The 15089-nt window shown below is 29.8% G+C and overlaps 3 protein-coding genes across 3 annotated transcripts; 2 read left to right on the forward strand and 1 right to left on the reverse strand.

Annotated features, from left to right (window-relative positions):
- Window positions 1-75: 75 nt before the first annotated feature.
- On the forward strand, window positions 76-6706 carry LOC123295321 (nuclear valosin-containing protein-like). Its single transcript, XM_044876628.1, has 7 exons — window positions 76-453; window positions 1874-2107; window positions 3474-3692; window positions 4124-5344; window positions 5598-5765; window positions 5832-6395; window positions 6565-6706. Exons 1-7 carry the CDS (start codon window positions 259-261, stop codon window positions 6658-6660), a joined length of 2697 nt encoding a protein of 898 aa, XP_044732563.1. The 5' UTR covers window positions 76-258; the 3' UTR covers window positions 6661-6706.
- A 1045-nt stretch (window positions 6707-7751) lies between these two features.
- LOC123296001 (DNA primase large subunit-like) lies at window positions 7752-12476 on the forward strand. The gene is made up of 4 exons (XM_044877463.1): window positions 7752-7947; window positions 8270-8615; window positions 9153-9602; window positions 12416-12476. The coding sequence occupies exons 1-4, from the start codon at window positions 7752-7754 to the stop codon at window positions 12474-12476; spliced, it is 1053 nt and encodes a 350-aa protein (XP_044733398.1).
- Window positions 10624-14855, reverse strand: LOC123295136 (protein rhomboid-like). Its single transcript, XM_044876365.1, has 2 exons — window positions 14528-14855; window positions 10624-13297 (listed from the first exon to the last, which is right to left on the reverse strand). The coding sequence occupies exons 1-2, from the start codon at window positions 14765-14767 to the stop codon at window positions 12995-12997; spliced, it is 543 nt and encodes a 180-aa protein (XP_044732300.1). The 5' UTR covers window positions 14768-14855; the 3' UTR covers window positions 10624-12994.
- Between the last annotated feature and the right edge of the window lie 234 nt (window positions 14856-15089).

The raw sequence follows: 15089 nt of genomic DNA on the forward strand, positions 1-15089 counted from the left end.
AATTTTTTAGTAAAAGTTTTTCCTTATATTAAAAAATTATATATTTTTAATTTTTAATAATGTGGCGGGAACATAGTAGCGCACGTTGGTAAACTAACGAATGCGATAAACTGTGAACTAAACTTTATAGGTGATTGATGATGTAGTAAAGTTGTAAATTGATGCCTAATTTTAAAATGGCGTTTTAAAAAACATTTTTAATAAACTGTTACAAAGTTTAAAAAAAATTTATATAATGCAGTTAGTGTTTAATTAATTATGTCTAGTAATAATAAGAGGAAAGAGATACCAGCCGAAGTAGATATTATACCAATAATAGACATTGACAAAAAAAACGAAAAAACCGCAAATAATAATTTTAATATGAGTGGTTTAGATGAACCTAAAACGATGCCAAATATTAAATATATCGCTAGTCCACATGATCCACATTTAATTGCACGTGTGAAAGAGGTAATTAAAAAAATTTTAATATTTTTTTTGCTCTAGTTTTAATGGAGGTTATACATCCATTTAATTCCCAAAGTAACCATATTTTATCGTTAAGTAAATTCTTAAGTAAACCCCCACACTGATTTAAGAATCGGAGCTTCAACGAGTATGAATTTTTATGTTAATACAAGGCTAAGTTTGAAAATACAATAATTAACTTGAAACTGGAAAATCATGTGATGCCTATACTAATTTTAATTAAGCACAATTGCACGAGCTCTATACTTAACCCACTTTATTGTAAATTATTTGTACCTATTTTAAAGTAATTGTGAGTCCGTATAAATCGAAGCTGTATGTACCCGAAGCTGCGGGTTTCCAGTTTAGCCTTAAATATAGGCTCTCATCAGGGGGAACTTAATTCAACCCAATTAATTATTTAAAAGAAATTCAATTATAATTACGCTTGGGATATTAGGACACTATCGTGTATTTAACGGCTATCTAATGTTAATGCTATCTATAGCGACGTTTGTTAAAAAGCTTCTAGAACCTTAAATAAAAAACAAAATTAAAGCATTTTTACGTAGATTACGAATTTGCTGTTGTAGTTGGCGACTTTTCTTAAAGAGCTTCTAGAACCTTTGATAAAAAACCAAATTAAAGCATTTTTTACGTAGATTACGAATTTGTTCTTGGAGTTGGTGGAAAATTAACAAACAAACTTTCATTGTCGATAAAAATTATTCTTCGTGCCTAAAAATGAATAAATGATTAAATTCAAAAGTCATCAAAAATTTACACACTATACGTTTATTCATTGATTCACGGGTTGATCATGTCTTTAATGGGATCGAGTTAGTACGGATCTATGGGTTTTTTGGCTTTTTGATTGACTCTTAACACACAATAGTGTTCGAATAGCCTCAGCCGTTTAATAAGCATTATTTAACCTTACTCAAATTAAGATACAGTTTTTATTGTGGGTCGTGAAGGTGATATATTTAAAAAAATGCCTAATATTTGCAGCCTACGTAGAAATGCTCTTCTTAATTTGAACAATGTTAATTATTGTTGGTTTTGACCGATTAAGACTTTTGCCTATAACTTTATAGGTATAATAAATAACCAAGATGTACCTATTATTGTAGCTTAAGATAGTTGTGTTTTTTTTTCGAGAAATGAGAACTACGATCTTCGCCCGAAGATCGAAGACTGGTCACGAAAACCGACAATTCCGAACCAAAATCTGATAGGTACCAGGCTTAGCCTTACTGGGCTAGCGACTGGATAATACATTTAGATAAAATTTATAGTTATTGATATATAAGTGATTTTGAGGATAATACCGCTTTGATATTATTAAAATTATCTGAAAAAATTCGTTAGTTTTTTTGGAGACAGCATAATAAAATTCCATATAAACTTTAATTTTGTATAGTTTTTGGAATTAAATGCAGAACAACGTCAAGTTGATATTGTTGAAATGGCCGATTATTTACAAGCAAAATATAGAGAGTATACCAGAAGGAAGCGTCGGCCATTTCAAGCTTATGTAAAGAATGCTTATGAAATGCTGTTGGACGAGTATAAACGACAAAATGTAACAACGTCTTGGTCGGATGATGAAGATGATGAAGAGGATGATGATGACGTTATTGAAAATGAAAATCCGGTTCGTATACTTTTTATTAACAAGGGAACTAATATTCAAACTCTACTCCTAGTGCGTAAACTAAGTAACTTAACTTTAACTCAGCAAAATCAGCCTATTTTGTGCTAAACCATTCCTGGTAGAACATTGTGTAGACCTTTTAAGGACATCCTGTTTATTGATGCAACAAATGCTGAGTGTATACGTACATAGACCATAAATGATTCTGTAATACTCATGTTACATGAAAGTCATGTAAATAAATAATTTTACTAGCCATTACCGGTCCACTTCGCTGAATAATTCCTAGTTTGTTGGTAGTTTAATTAACCGAGAGCTATTAACGTTTGTACTGTGTTATTGAAACAGACAGCTCCTTTTATTCACTTTTGTGATGTATATGTCGTAGCCAAATATCTTAATAAGCCCTTAAATTAATATCTAAACTTTTTACTAAACGGCACCGTTCAACTAGCGACCTGATTGGTATTCAGCTATTCAATCAAACAGCTAGGCAAATGAGTTAGATCGATAACGTTTAATTACATGCCTAGTCTAGTTATTTTTAATTTAGTTCCACTTTCTGCCACCTGTCGCTGAAATCTATACACAATATTGTTGATATTTCTCACAGTTTGATTGGGTTTACTAAGCTTCTAATCAATACTGGTTTGTACGGCAATTGCAGAATTCAGATACAAACAATGACGAAGAAAATTCAGAAAGTCCAATTTCTTAGAAAGTGTCTTTGGCAAGGGATTCCAAAAATGGGGTTGTAAGCCTGCTGTAAATCAGTATCGCAATAATAGATGTGCGTGCTTTAAAAAGAAAATTCTTTGTGGATCAAAATGCTATGAAAATTTAACTTTTGTTAACAAATAATATTTTAATTACTTACACGTGTATTTTGTTATTGAGTTATGCTATTTGATCTCATGATTACCAAATAACAATATGTTATATTTCTACGTAAATAAACAAATTCTAATGTTAGATATTTCATCTTTTTTTTGTAAAATGGTCATCCTATAATATGAATCCCCTGAGCATCAGTCAACAAGTTGATTAAATGTTATATTAAACTCTACGAATGAATATATTTCAAGCTGGTAGTTGAACAGCGCCATTTGAATGACTAATTAAGCTAGTTAGTTGCGACATATATATAAAAACGACCGTTAAAGCAGAGCGGTTTCGAATTCCGAAGATGTGATAATTTTCCCAGATAGATCTATTGATTTGAATAAGCGTATGTTCTCTTATAGTTTTATATCTGCTACCGTTAGTACAGATTTTAAAAATAACTAACATAATCTTATTTGATTATAGTGTCATTATCAAATTGGCATCATTTGAGTATTTAACATTTAATTTTTATTTACTGTAGAGGTCCAATCATTTGAATGATGGTTTGATGAAATTGTATCAACAAAAGTTAGTTCCACAGGGTGAAACAATAAATATAACAATAAGCAGTGACGAAGAGGAAGAAACTTTAGAAAATGTTGATCCTAAAAAAAGTGATAATAATGGCTCGGAAGCAAGTATCAAATCTACAGATCGTGAACCAGGTGAAATTCCAAGAGGATTATGTAACATTGATAAGGTATTTAACAATTTGCTGTTCGTACTTAACTTTTTTTAAAATGAATTAAAGCTTTATTAAAATATTTGCTTATATAAAGTTTTCCGAAATTGACTTCGAGCTAGGCTGAGTGGCCACAAAACTAAATTCCAGGTTATCCTAATTGAAAGAATTTGAATGCTCACGATTTATCTTGAAAATATCGGAGGATTTTGAAAAATATTCAACAAATTTTCGTCAAATAAGATCTTGGACTTGGTTCTTTTTACCTTTAAAAATAGTAAAAATACAAAAAAATTTTGAAACGTCTCTGTTTTTAGAAGCTTTTGATAATTAAGACCTGAAGAAAATAAGTTAATTTGACGACTAAATACACAATTCTCGAGCTATCACATAAAATCTCTGTTTCATTTGTATTCTTTTAAATAAGATAATTTTGATTTAATTTTTAGAGTTTGAAAGTGAAAGTAATTGAAAGACTTCCTCAATCAAACAAAGAAATTGATCGTAAAAGAAAATTACCATTATCAACATTGAGCCAGACCCCAGCAAAACGAAAACGAGATCTGAACATTGTTGATTCAAAAACCACATTCAAAGATGTTGGAGGTATTGACAATATTTTAGAAGATGTTTGTAAACTACTCGTACACATTAAATACCCAGAAATCTATAGAAAAATTGGTGTGACTCCACCACGAGGATTTTTATTACATGGTCCACCAGGTTGTGGTAAATCATTATTAGCCAATGCAATTGCCGGTGAACTTTCAGTTCCTTTATTAAAAGTAGCAGCACCAGAATTAGTTGCCGGTATTTCCGGTGAATCTGAAGAACGTATACGAAATTTATTTGAACAAGCTGCTGAAATTGCGCCATGTGTTTTATTTATTGATGAAGTTGATGCAATTACCCCAAACCGCGAACAAGCTCAACGTGAAATGGAACGGCGTATCGTTGCACAATTATTATCATGTTTAGATGACTTAACTCAGCATGAAAATGGTGATCGAGTATTGGTAATTGGAGCAACAAATCGTCCAGATGCTATTGACCCGGCGTTGAGAAGAGCTGGACGATTTGATAGAGAAGTTACTATGGGTATTCCTGATACTAAAGCTCGGGCAAATATTTTACGAGTTTTATGTAAAAGCTTAAAACTTGAATCTGATTTTGATTACAATTCGTTGGCGTCACTAACACCAGGATTTGTTGGAGCGGACCTGATGTCATTAGTACGTGAAGCTGCTATGGTTGCCGTTGACAGGGTAATTAAAGATTTAAAAGCTACACCAACAAAAAATGAGGATGATGTAGAAAGTGCCTCGGCATCGGTAGTGGAAAATGGTGAGGCAGCTAAAGAATCCGAACCTAAAACACCTGTAGTACAAGAAAACAAAGATGTAAATAATGAAAATGTTGCAACATCTTCTTCAGCGGATACAATACAAAAGTCTCGAAATGATGAATTAGTTGAATGGTTACATAGTTCAGTTCAACTTACTGAAGAACAATTATCTGCTGTTCATATTGAAAGCACAGATTTTCAGAAGGCTTTAAGTTCTGTACAACCATCAGCAAAACGTGAAGGTTTTGCTACAGTTCCAGGCGTAACATGGGATGATGTGGGATCACTGATTGAAATCAGGGAAGAACTAAAATTAGCGATATTGGTGAGTAAAATATTTATGTACTTTTTTAAATAAAAAGCAATTATGTGATGTCAAACAGCACATCAAAATAAATGCACTTTTGTATGAAATGATTTTATAACTTATTTTTAACTATTTAAGTTAAAAGAATTAAAGACTTAAAAGATTTTGTTTTAAATGGTGTTTTGTCCCATAAGCAGCAAACAAAAATTTAAAGCTGCTAATTGTAAGGCAAAATAATTTAAGATTGAATTTTTTTAAATTATTATTTTAGGCTCCGGTAAGACATGCTGACCAATTTGAAGCAATGGGTCTAACAACACCAACTGGAGTTCTATTATGTGGACCACCGGGTTGTGGAAAAACATTACTGGCAAAAGCGATTGCGAATGAAGCGGGTGTTAACTTTATATCTGTTAAAGGACCAGAACTTTTAAATATGGTAAGAAAATAAATTTTTTTTAAAAATCGTTAATGATAATTAATTTTTATTTTTTTTATTTTGCAGTATGTTGGTGAAAGTGAACGCGCTGTAAGATTATGCTTTCAACGAGCACGGAATTCAGCTCCTTGTGTTATATTTTTTGATGAACTTGATGCATTGTGTCCAAAACGTTCTGAAAATAATGAAAGCGGTGCAAGTATGCGTGTAGTAAATCAGATGTTGACTGAAATGGATGGTGTTGAAGGTCGTCGAGGTGTATTCTTAATGGCTGCTAGCAATAGACCAGAAATTATCGATCCAGCTGTTTTACGACCCGGCCGTTTTGATAAAATTTTATATGTTGGTTTACCAACAGCCAATGATCGTGTGGATATATTACGAGCTGTTACTAAAAACGGAACTCGACCTAAATTAGCACCCGACGTTAATTTAGAATTGATTGGTAGATCTGAACAATGTAATGGCTACACAGGAGCAGATTTAGCTGCGTTAGTACGTGAAGCTGGTGTACTAGCATTACGAGAATTTATCATATCCGAAGGAAAATCTGATGGAAATAATATAGCTGTAACTACAGCACATTTTGAACAAGCTATACGAAAAATTCGACCATCAGTCACTGATAAGGTGAGTAATTAAAATCAAAATCTCTGACTTTTTCAGTACGATATTTAATGTAACTTAAGCTTTGGAACAGTTCTAAAATATCCTCTTAATAATACCCCAAATACCCAAAATATTTTATCATTTAACATTTTTAAAGAAAATTCAATAAATATTTTTGTTTTTATTTTAGGATCAAAAACATTATGAAAAATTAAAAAAAATATATTCAGTAACACAAGTACCAACGGAAGAGGAAATTGAAGATGTTCAAATGGATGATGCTTGAATATAATTATCGAATTATTTGTACTTAGGATTTTAAATTTATATATTGTTTAATCTTTTCATTTTTAATTTGTAGACTTATTCTTATTATAAACATTAAATATTGCGTTATAAATATTGTGTTGTTTATCATTGAAATTTATTCCTTCAATTTCTCAGACAGAAATCCGGAAAGTACTTTCTTAACAAATTCGTTACTTAAAGTTGAGATCTTGAATGAACTAATTGTTGATTAGTTGGACAAAGATAAAAGATTTTTGTTATTCATTTTATCACATTAGTTTTTTAACAAACTTCTCGAAACAAAAGGTAATTATATTTTAAAATGAAAAGGTCTAGCGGAAACACAAATATGGAGGAAATAGTTATATGTATACCTAATGATGGAGTTTCAATAAAGCTTTACGTGTGGAGAAAAAATTCATTTCTGTGATATTTTGAGAAATAAATATGTCATTTTATTAGTTTTAGGTTCATTATTTTTACATACTATAAATGTGAAAGTAAGTTAGTTTGCTTTTTACGGTATCACGCAAAAACTTCTCAATTAATTTTAATAGAAACTTTACAATAAAATATCTCATAAATACTTTACAATAATAAAGCTCATAAATCAGAATAACACATGAGCTATAATTTATAAGGATATAATATATATTAAATAAGAAAATAAATAAAATTTATTCTTTGACATTTCGCGATATCTATGAACATTATTGTGAAGCATCAATTATTTCTGTAAAAATGATGAACGAGATACAAGTTATGGCCTTCTGTTCAACCAGGAGTTTTCTGATATACTTTATGCATTATTATTAGTGTAAAGTAAATAGTAAATAATTGTTGTAGCAACAAGTAAAATAAAATTCAACAAGTGTTTAATTTAAAAAATGCGCGTAAATGACGTCAAAATGTCAACTCTTGTACAGATAATTCAAAATATAGGTTAAAAAGTTTAAACACAAAACAAAATAAATGTCATTTCTTGTACTGTTTGTAATTGTTGACTTTGACAAGACTGAAAGAGCTGTGAAAACAAAAAAATAAACCATGACAAAATTAATTTGCATTTGAAATCACAGTAAACAGAATATGTGTTTTTACTTAAAACCTCCAAGAGGTGGTTTACAACTTCATATATTAGAAGAAACTATTAATCAAAGAACAAATCTTTTAAATGATCTAATTAAAAAGAAAGATTTACCTACCAATTTTAATTGTCTTATCGATGGCACGGCTCTTGATCGAACAGGACATTTTATACTACGAATTTTAAGTGTCAAGGAAGGTTCTACATTAGACTTTCTTCGCGGTGAAAAAATATTATTTTCTTTACGCTTAGATTCTTACGACTCTCATATGTTAAAAGTTATGTTTAATACTTGGATAAAACATATCAAAGATAATTTAGATCACAACCAAATACCTCCAAAAAAATTAAAATTTTTAAATTTATTTTATAAACTTTGTTTACAGTTTTTGAGAAAGGATATTTTTGAGCATATTTTTTGTAATATACATTCAACGGAGTGTAATTTAATATATTTTGAAAGTAATTCAATTTCTAAGCATTTTTTTAATCAATTTTAGTAATTTTAAATATATTTTAGTTCCGTTTACGATTTGTATGAAGTTAATATCGTCGTTTGAAGTTGAAATGAGGAAAGGAATTGCTTTTATACCTTGCAGTAAATGGAAATTACTTTTACAAGAATTATATATGTTTTATTTGAAATTAGAATGCGATCTGTTATTAAATAATTCGGGATTTTTAGAAGTATTTGATGATCCTAGATTTGAATATTTAATAGAAAAACGGCGAAAAATTCAAATCGATAAGGATGTGCCTATTATAACAGTTGATAAAATTGAACAAGAAGTTGAAAAATTTCCTTTGTGCATGCAAATTTTACACACAACTTTAAAACGCGAGCATAGATTACACCATGACGATAGGTAAGAGGTTTGACCATATGTCTGGTTAACTTATACGGGTTTTAATTCTATTTATATAAATCAGATTAGAGTTAGTTTAATCTAGATGGCTTTAGCAGTAAAGCCTGCATTGACGTGGCATGTGATTACGTAGCGTCGATAGATTAGAGTTTTAAATTTTTTAAGAACTTTTGTACTGGGACACTCCGACTAGCTTGGTCGCGTGTACCTTCTCTATATCAAAGATATTAATGAAATTGTGTTATGAGAGAGAGCTTTCGCATTCATTACGTATTACTCCAATCATCTTAGGGTTTACGCTCGGAATCAATCGGCTAATTTTTTGTACAAACCTTTATTTTGATAGTACAAATGTTGTCTCAAAAGTCACAAATGATAACGCATTCGCGTCGTTAGATATTCAAGGTCAAAGGTATCGAAAATAAGTTTTTTTATAAATTTCTCGTTTCTTTTGCGTTCAATTGTATTAGCATTTATTATAAAATTTAAACTGAACGCCCGAATACTCAGTCAATAATAATTTTTATTTCATTTTAGAGTAAATTTAACATTATTTTTAAAAAATATCGGTCTACCACTAAACGAAGCAATAACGTATTGGAAATTAGAATATGATAAACCATCAAATCATTGTACATCGTGCTCACATCAATGGAAAGATTCCGAAAAGCGTTACGTTTACAGTATACGACATATGTATGGTTTAGAAGGTAGTCGAAGAAATTATGGATGTAGAAATTGTACACAATTGCAAGATGATGCTGTTTCAGTACGGTCTTGTGGTGGATGTCCTTTTAAATTATATTCAAATTCAAGTTTAAAAAAACTTTTAGAAGAACGTAATTGTTCTGAAGAGATTATCAATGGAATCTTAACAAGTCGAGTGCATGATTCAAGGGATGCATGTAAATTATTTGTAAAATACCAAAGACAAAGTAATCAATCCATGACTAATGTGAAAAATATTAACTTTTCAAATCCTGTTCAGTATTATTATTTAAATGAATTATTTTAAAATTTAAATACATATTTATTATCCATTTTGTGTTTTATTATAATTTTGGCCTTTGAAAACTAATTTTTTAATTTTGATCAAAAATGACGGGCGTTTTGTTTTAACGTGCGTGCTAGCAAAAAAATTTCCTTCTACATTTCTTACAAGGCCGAGCCGCAATCGGTCGTAAATCGAAAAACATCGCGACTCAATCGGGTCCGCACACGAATTTTTCGGTTTAGGAATTAGTGGCTATAAACAATGAGAAGATGTTAAGTTTAACGTGAAATTTGAAAAATATGACTCAAATTTAATACACTACGTATTTTTTTATTCAGAGATTTGTTTGCATTGTTTTTGATCTAAGTATCGAAGCTTTCCAAACCTTTTTTTAAACCTTTCTTTTAGTTTTGATGAGTTCTGCAGACACACATCTGATTGACAGATGTGTGTCTGACAACTGACTGATTGACAGATCAACGATAGATTTACCAAAATACCTAAGGGGATGAAAAACGGGGCCAAAGTTTGTATGGGATAACGTGATTCCTTGGTCCAATCTACTTCAAATTTTCTTGTTAGTGTATTGAATTAAAGAGTTTCTTATGGTCTTTTATGATTAAAATTTTATTCTTTATATATGACTGAATTGTCCGAATGCGGTCATTACAGGACATCATATACAGTTTTTGATTTCGTTTCTGAAAAGGTTTTAAAAATATTCAGTTGAAAACAAATGCCTATATCGATTCGATTAATAATTTATTTTTATAATAATTTTTTATGCATATATAAATTGTTGATATATAATATTATGAATTACGTTATTAAAGTATTAAATAGGTATAATAATTATTTTATTAAATATTAAATATTATTATATAAATATCACAAAGAGTTAACGTTTGAACAAAATTGTTTTGGTTTAAAAATTAATATCACATTAATTATAAGGTTTTTCTTTACAATATTTTTCATAAAATTTTTGTATAAATGTTTGTAAAATTTGGGCAAGTATAATTATATATTAGTTATTCGTTGAGTACAGAGCCGAATTTAGTACCGCGAGACCAAATATTTATAAGTTTAATTAACAATTTTCCTGAAATTTGAAACAATTGTTCAATAGCTGGAAATTCATTACTCATTATATTTCTACGGAACTTACACGGCCCTTATTTACCTGTTTATTTATTTTGCGATAATATTTGTTATAAAAAATTAAACTATTCATATTTATACAGTTATTCAAAGCATTTTGTTAATTGTAACTGCATTTCTCTCAAGAAGATTCATATCATTTCATTCTATTATTAATATGAATTTCCTTCCACATAATGATTTCATCATGTATGTTATAATATTGTCTATATTTTTAGATAAATAGTATTATTAATTTAAAATATCGACAATACGATGCCGTTGTGTGAAAATTCATTTTAATAAATCATATATTTCCGCGAGGGGTGTTGCTTTTAGTTCTGCACGCAACGAATAGTTTCAAATAATTCATATTGTAAATAAAATTATTTGGTATATATTAGCTAAATCAATTACTAGTACTAACAAATTTTTAAAGTAGAAAAGTAATATTTTTAGTAGGATATATGTAATTTTAGTTTAAGTAGGGTATATGTAATAATTTACTTTGATAAATTTTTTTTTTTGTAAATTCCAAACATTTGATTTTCATGAATACAACCGTAGTGGCCGCGTTATTTTTTGTTACCCTGTTTGCAGTTTCCAATTCTTTCCCTATGTTAACTAATTTATACCAAACAATTTTATTTACAACGAGTAAAATCTATAAAATTTATATTGAGCCAGAATTCCTCAATATTATAAATATATACAAAAATTTTCGAGTAAAATTTAAAGTAGATACAAATAGATTTTTAAAGATCTTCTACTCGCCCAGAAAATGAACATAACATTTACCGTTTTACTTTAGCCATGCGCAGAACGTAATATCCTTCTAAATTAAGCTATGGCACATACATTTTCGAATTTCGAGCATAATCCTATTTGGCCTATATCGAGTCAATCACGAAAAACGTATCAAACTCCAGAATAATACAATTACAATTAGACACAGTACGTTCGTATCACCGACGCGTAACCAATTAAGAAAAAAGAAATGCGCATTGACAGATGTGACTTAGCAACTTCAAGTAATATGGTGGAGACTGGTGAAAAGAATGCGAGAGAGATGAACCAAGAGTGAGAGAGTGAATCAGCGCAAGATCATACCTTGTCTAATTGTACCATGCGTCTTACGATAAGTAGCTGCCTCCAGCCGCTCGATATTGCTCAGTGTGTTTCGACACTCCATGTGTTTTAATAAAAATTGACACAGCAAACGATTAAAACAGTCGTATTACCCATTGAATGATTTAGTTTTAAATATTTTGATTTCATTTCTAGAGTTTAATGCGCTTCTCATGACTCATCCTGTATATCTTATCATGTCTATATGAGTATACCTTTAAAAATTTGAATATTTGGTACGAGATGTTTGAAAAAAGTTTGTGCTGAGATATTCGCGATTTCATTATATATTTAAGTACTATTAATTGCGATTAATTAAAAATTTAATTATTGTAATAATTCGTAGTTTATACGGGAGGTGTGTATTGAATCATTTATCTAGAACTGATCTCCTTACCATCAATATTTTATTACAATTTTTAAATAGTTTTCGATCTCGATGATTCGAAACACACTCTGTGTAACTATTTTAAATACCTGAGAAATACATGTGTATAATATAATGAGCCTGTCTAAATTTTATCTTTTGATTTTAAAGCCGAATGTATATTAATGCCGGTGAACCTGCAAACGCCAGTGACGTCAACTTCACGGAGTAACGCCACTGTACGGAGAAATACGGAGAAATTACATACAAAATGATTAATGGTTTTTCTTCCAACTTGTTGTTAATATATTGTTACATAATAATTTTACATAGAAACAAGCCAAAAAATGTGAATTTAGCGTGATTCCGATTGGTTCCCAGCCTCAACATATATTAAGACGTCACATCACAAGTCTTTTTTCATTCTAAAATGAATTCTTCTAGATGAATTATTTCTTTCATTTGTATATGAATTTGTGGGAAAAAAAATTAAACTTTATATTTCCGTGATTATTATTCATGGTGGCTTTAATAGCTTCGAATCATCAGGGAAATTTTCTTTAATGAGAATATAAAAAAATATTAATGGACAGGCTCATTTGAAATATAAATATTGCTAATATTGATACAGTGGGGGAAGTAATCGTCGTTTGAATCGCTGCTGAGCTTATTACTCATTATTTTAGACGAGAGCTATAATATAAAAATTCGATCACCCAGTTCTAACGCCACTATATTGGTAAATTATTATCAAATATTCATTTTTAATAAATTCATTGTGATTGCCGTCACTAATAATGTTAACCATACGATACCACAAACACCTCGAAGCGCTTTTATATACGTTGTTTGTTCACTTTTGGCATAAGTTCCTTTATATATAACAAATCCAAGAAAAAATCCATTTACTGCACCAGAATAATGTGCTGACCATCCAATTTTTGGGTATACATTTCCATTATTATAAACATGAAATATTACATAACACGCATCAATAAATATTATAAAACATACTGCAGAAATTTGGATTATCACATTTTTACGCCTACGATTCTAAAAAAAAAGTATTTTTTTTGTAATTTTTAATTTCTTCATTATTGCATTCCTATAATATACTAAACATATTATAATTTGTATTTTATAATTTTTCTACAAAAATAAAAAAATCAAAAATAACCATTTTAAAGAGGACCTTTTATTTAACAATAACAATGGTTTAGAAAGTAAATTTTAATGAACTAAAAAATAAGAAATAGATTTTCGCCTCAATTACTTACATGTGACTAAAATTGAACAAATTTTTTGAGGAATTGCGAAAGTTATAACTTATAAGTCGAATTTATGGTAGTAGAGTTTATCGATTTTCGTGCTGTATTGGCATACTGTAGACGTATGGAATATAAGGACGTCGATATTAAACTATAGTTTAATATCGACGTCCTTATATATGTATTTGTATACATAGTGATAAAATTTAAAAAAAATAACTAATTATGCTGAAGATTTGGGCATGTTTTTTCGGAAATTTTTTGCTGTTCTCTCGAAAACTGACATGGAATCTCAAACAGTGTAAAGCGTTTGATATTGCAGGTCAAAGTTCAAATATAATAAATATCCTTCTTCGAAAGCTAATTTTTGACGTAATATTAGCTTGAGAAGAGGGTCTACCGGATAAAAATATTCTTCCTCCCATCTTTTGAGTAGAATTTTTCTTTTGTACACAAAATTGAGGAAAAGTCTTTATTTATATTCAAATGTGTAAGGTATTTTTTAGAAATTTACTAGTAGTTATACTTTTTTCGTTAGGCGATTTTTTCGACAGATGTACGCTCTCGAACCCGTGTATTATTGTCTCTGTTAGAACTTTGACTCCCGCCCTAGAAAATCAGAAACTATTGAGAAAATTATTTTGCCATACGATAACCGAAGGATTCAAATAGAGTTACGATAACAGGCTTAAACTGGTTTTCAGCAGACGTTGAATAAATAGATGGATATTAAGAAGCCATAGTAATTTGCAACAAAACTGTTCAAACATATGAATGACTGAAATTAGTAGCTTCTCATAGCCTAAATTTTTAATGGTTTACTTTTCCATAGACCATTGTTGGTTTTTTTAAGATTTAAGACTAGTTTTCAATAGCTTCAGTATTATTTACTTTGAGAAATTTTAACAAGGAAATCTCATGATAAAATTTTTATGTCTCTATTATGAAGAGAGAGAAACTTTGGAGAAAGATTTTGGTTGCTCTGACAGAAAACTAAATACCTATAGGTACTTACCATAAAACAGTCAGCACAATGTGATAAAAGTAACGCATATGTACCAGCTGATGCACCTATAACTTTCGTTTCCGTTTGAAAGATAAATGTTCCAAGTGTTCCAAATACAATACCAGCCATAAAAACAATTGCCGGTCGTATATTACCTTGATACCATTCTAAAGGCACTGCTACCACAAGTTGCATTGTTATGTTCATAAGTAAATGATAAATATCGGAGTGTATAAGCATGTATGTCATGTAACGCCATATTTCTTGATTTTGATTGGGATCGAATACAAATAAATTGTAAAGTTTTTTGTATTTTGTAACGAATAAGATATGTATCAAAATCTGTAACAAATAATTTCGCATCAAAACAAGTAAAATAACTATTAATAGAATTATTTGTTTAAATACCCTACATATACTTAGCAATGGATTTAGAAATTTTTTGAGGAAGGCCTTGATATCTCTTTTTGTTTTTGAGTTATCGTGTTGACAGACAGACGGGCAGACGGATAGACACTCGGAAATGGACTAATTAGGTGATTTTATGAACACCTATACCAAAATTATGTTC

This window comes from Chrysoperla carnea, chromosome 3, assembly GCF_905475395.1.
Source record: "Chrysoperla carnea chromosome 3, inChrCarn1.1, whole genome shotgun sequence".
Lineage (NCBI taxonomy): Eukaryota > Metazoa > Arthropoda > Insecta > Neuroptera > Chrysopidae > Chrysoperla > Chrysoperla carnea.

Bases quoted from the DNA above. Each gene is read 5' to 3' on its own strand.
- LOC123296001 (XM_044877463.1), top strand. From the start codon at position 7,752: ATGTGTTTTTACTTAAAACCTCCAAGAGGTGGTTTACAACTTCATATA. The intron at 7,948-8,269 runs GTTCTACATTAG...AATATATTTTAG, and splicing joins AATTTTAAGTGTCAAGGAAG to TTCCGTTTACGATTTGTATG. The intron at 8,616-9,152 runs GTAAGAGGTTTG...ATTTCATTTTAG, and splicing joins AGATTACACCATGACGATAG to AGTAAATTTAACATTATTTT.
- LOC123295321 (XM_044876628.1), top strand. From the start codon at position 259: ATGTCTAGTAATAATAAGAGGAAAGAGATACCAGCCGAAGTAGATATT. The intron at 5,345-5,597 runs GTGAGTAAAATA...TTATTATTTTAG, and splicing joins AACTAAAATTAGCGATATTG to GCTCCGGTAAGACATGCTGA. The intron at 6,396-6,564 runs GTGAGTAATTAA...TTTTTATTTTAG, and splicing joins GACCATCAGTCACTGATAAG to GATCAAAAACATTATGAAAA.
- LOC123295136 (XM_044876365.1), bottom strand. From the start codon at position 14,767: ATGACATACATGCTTATACACTCCGATATTTATCATTTACTTATGAAC. The intron at 13,298-14,527 runs GTAAGTACCTAT...CTTTTTTTTTAG, and splicing joins ATTGTGCTGACTGTTTTATG to AATCGTAGGCGTAAAAATGT.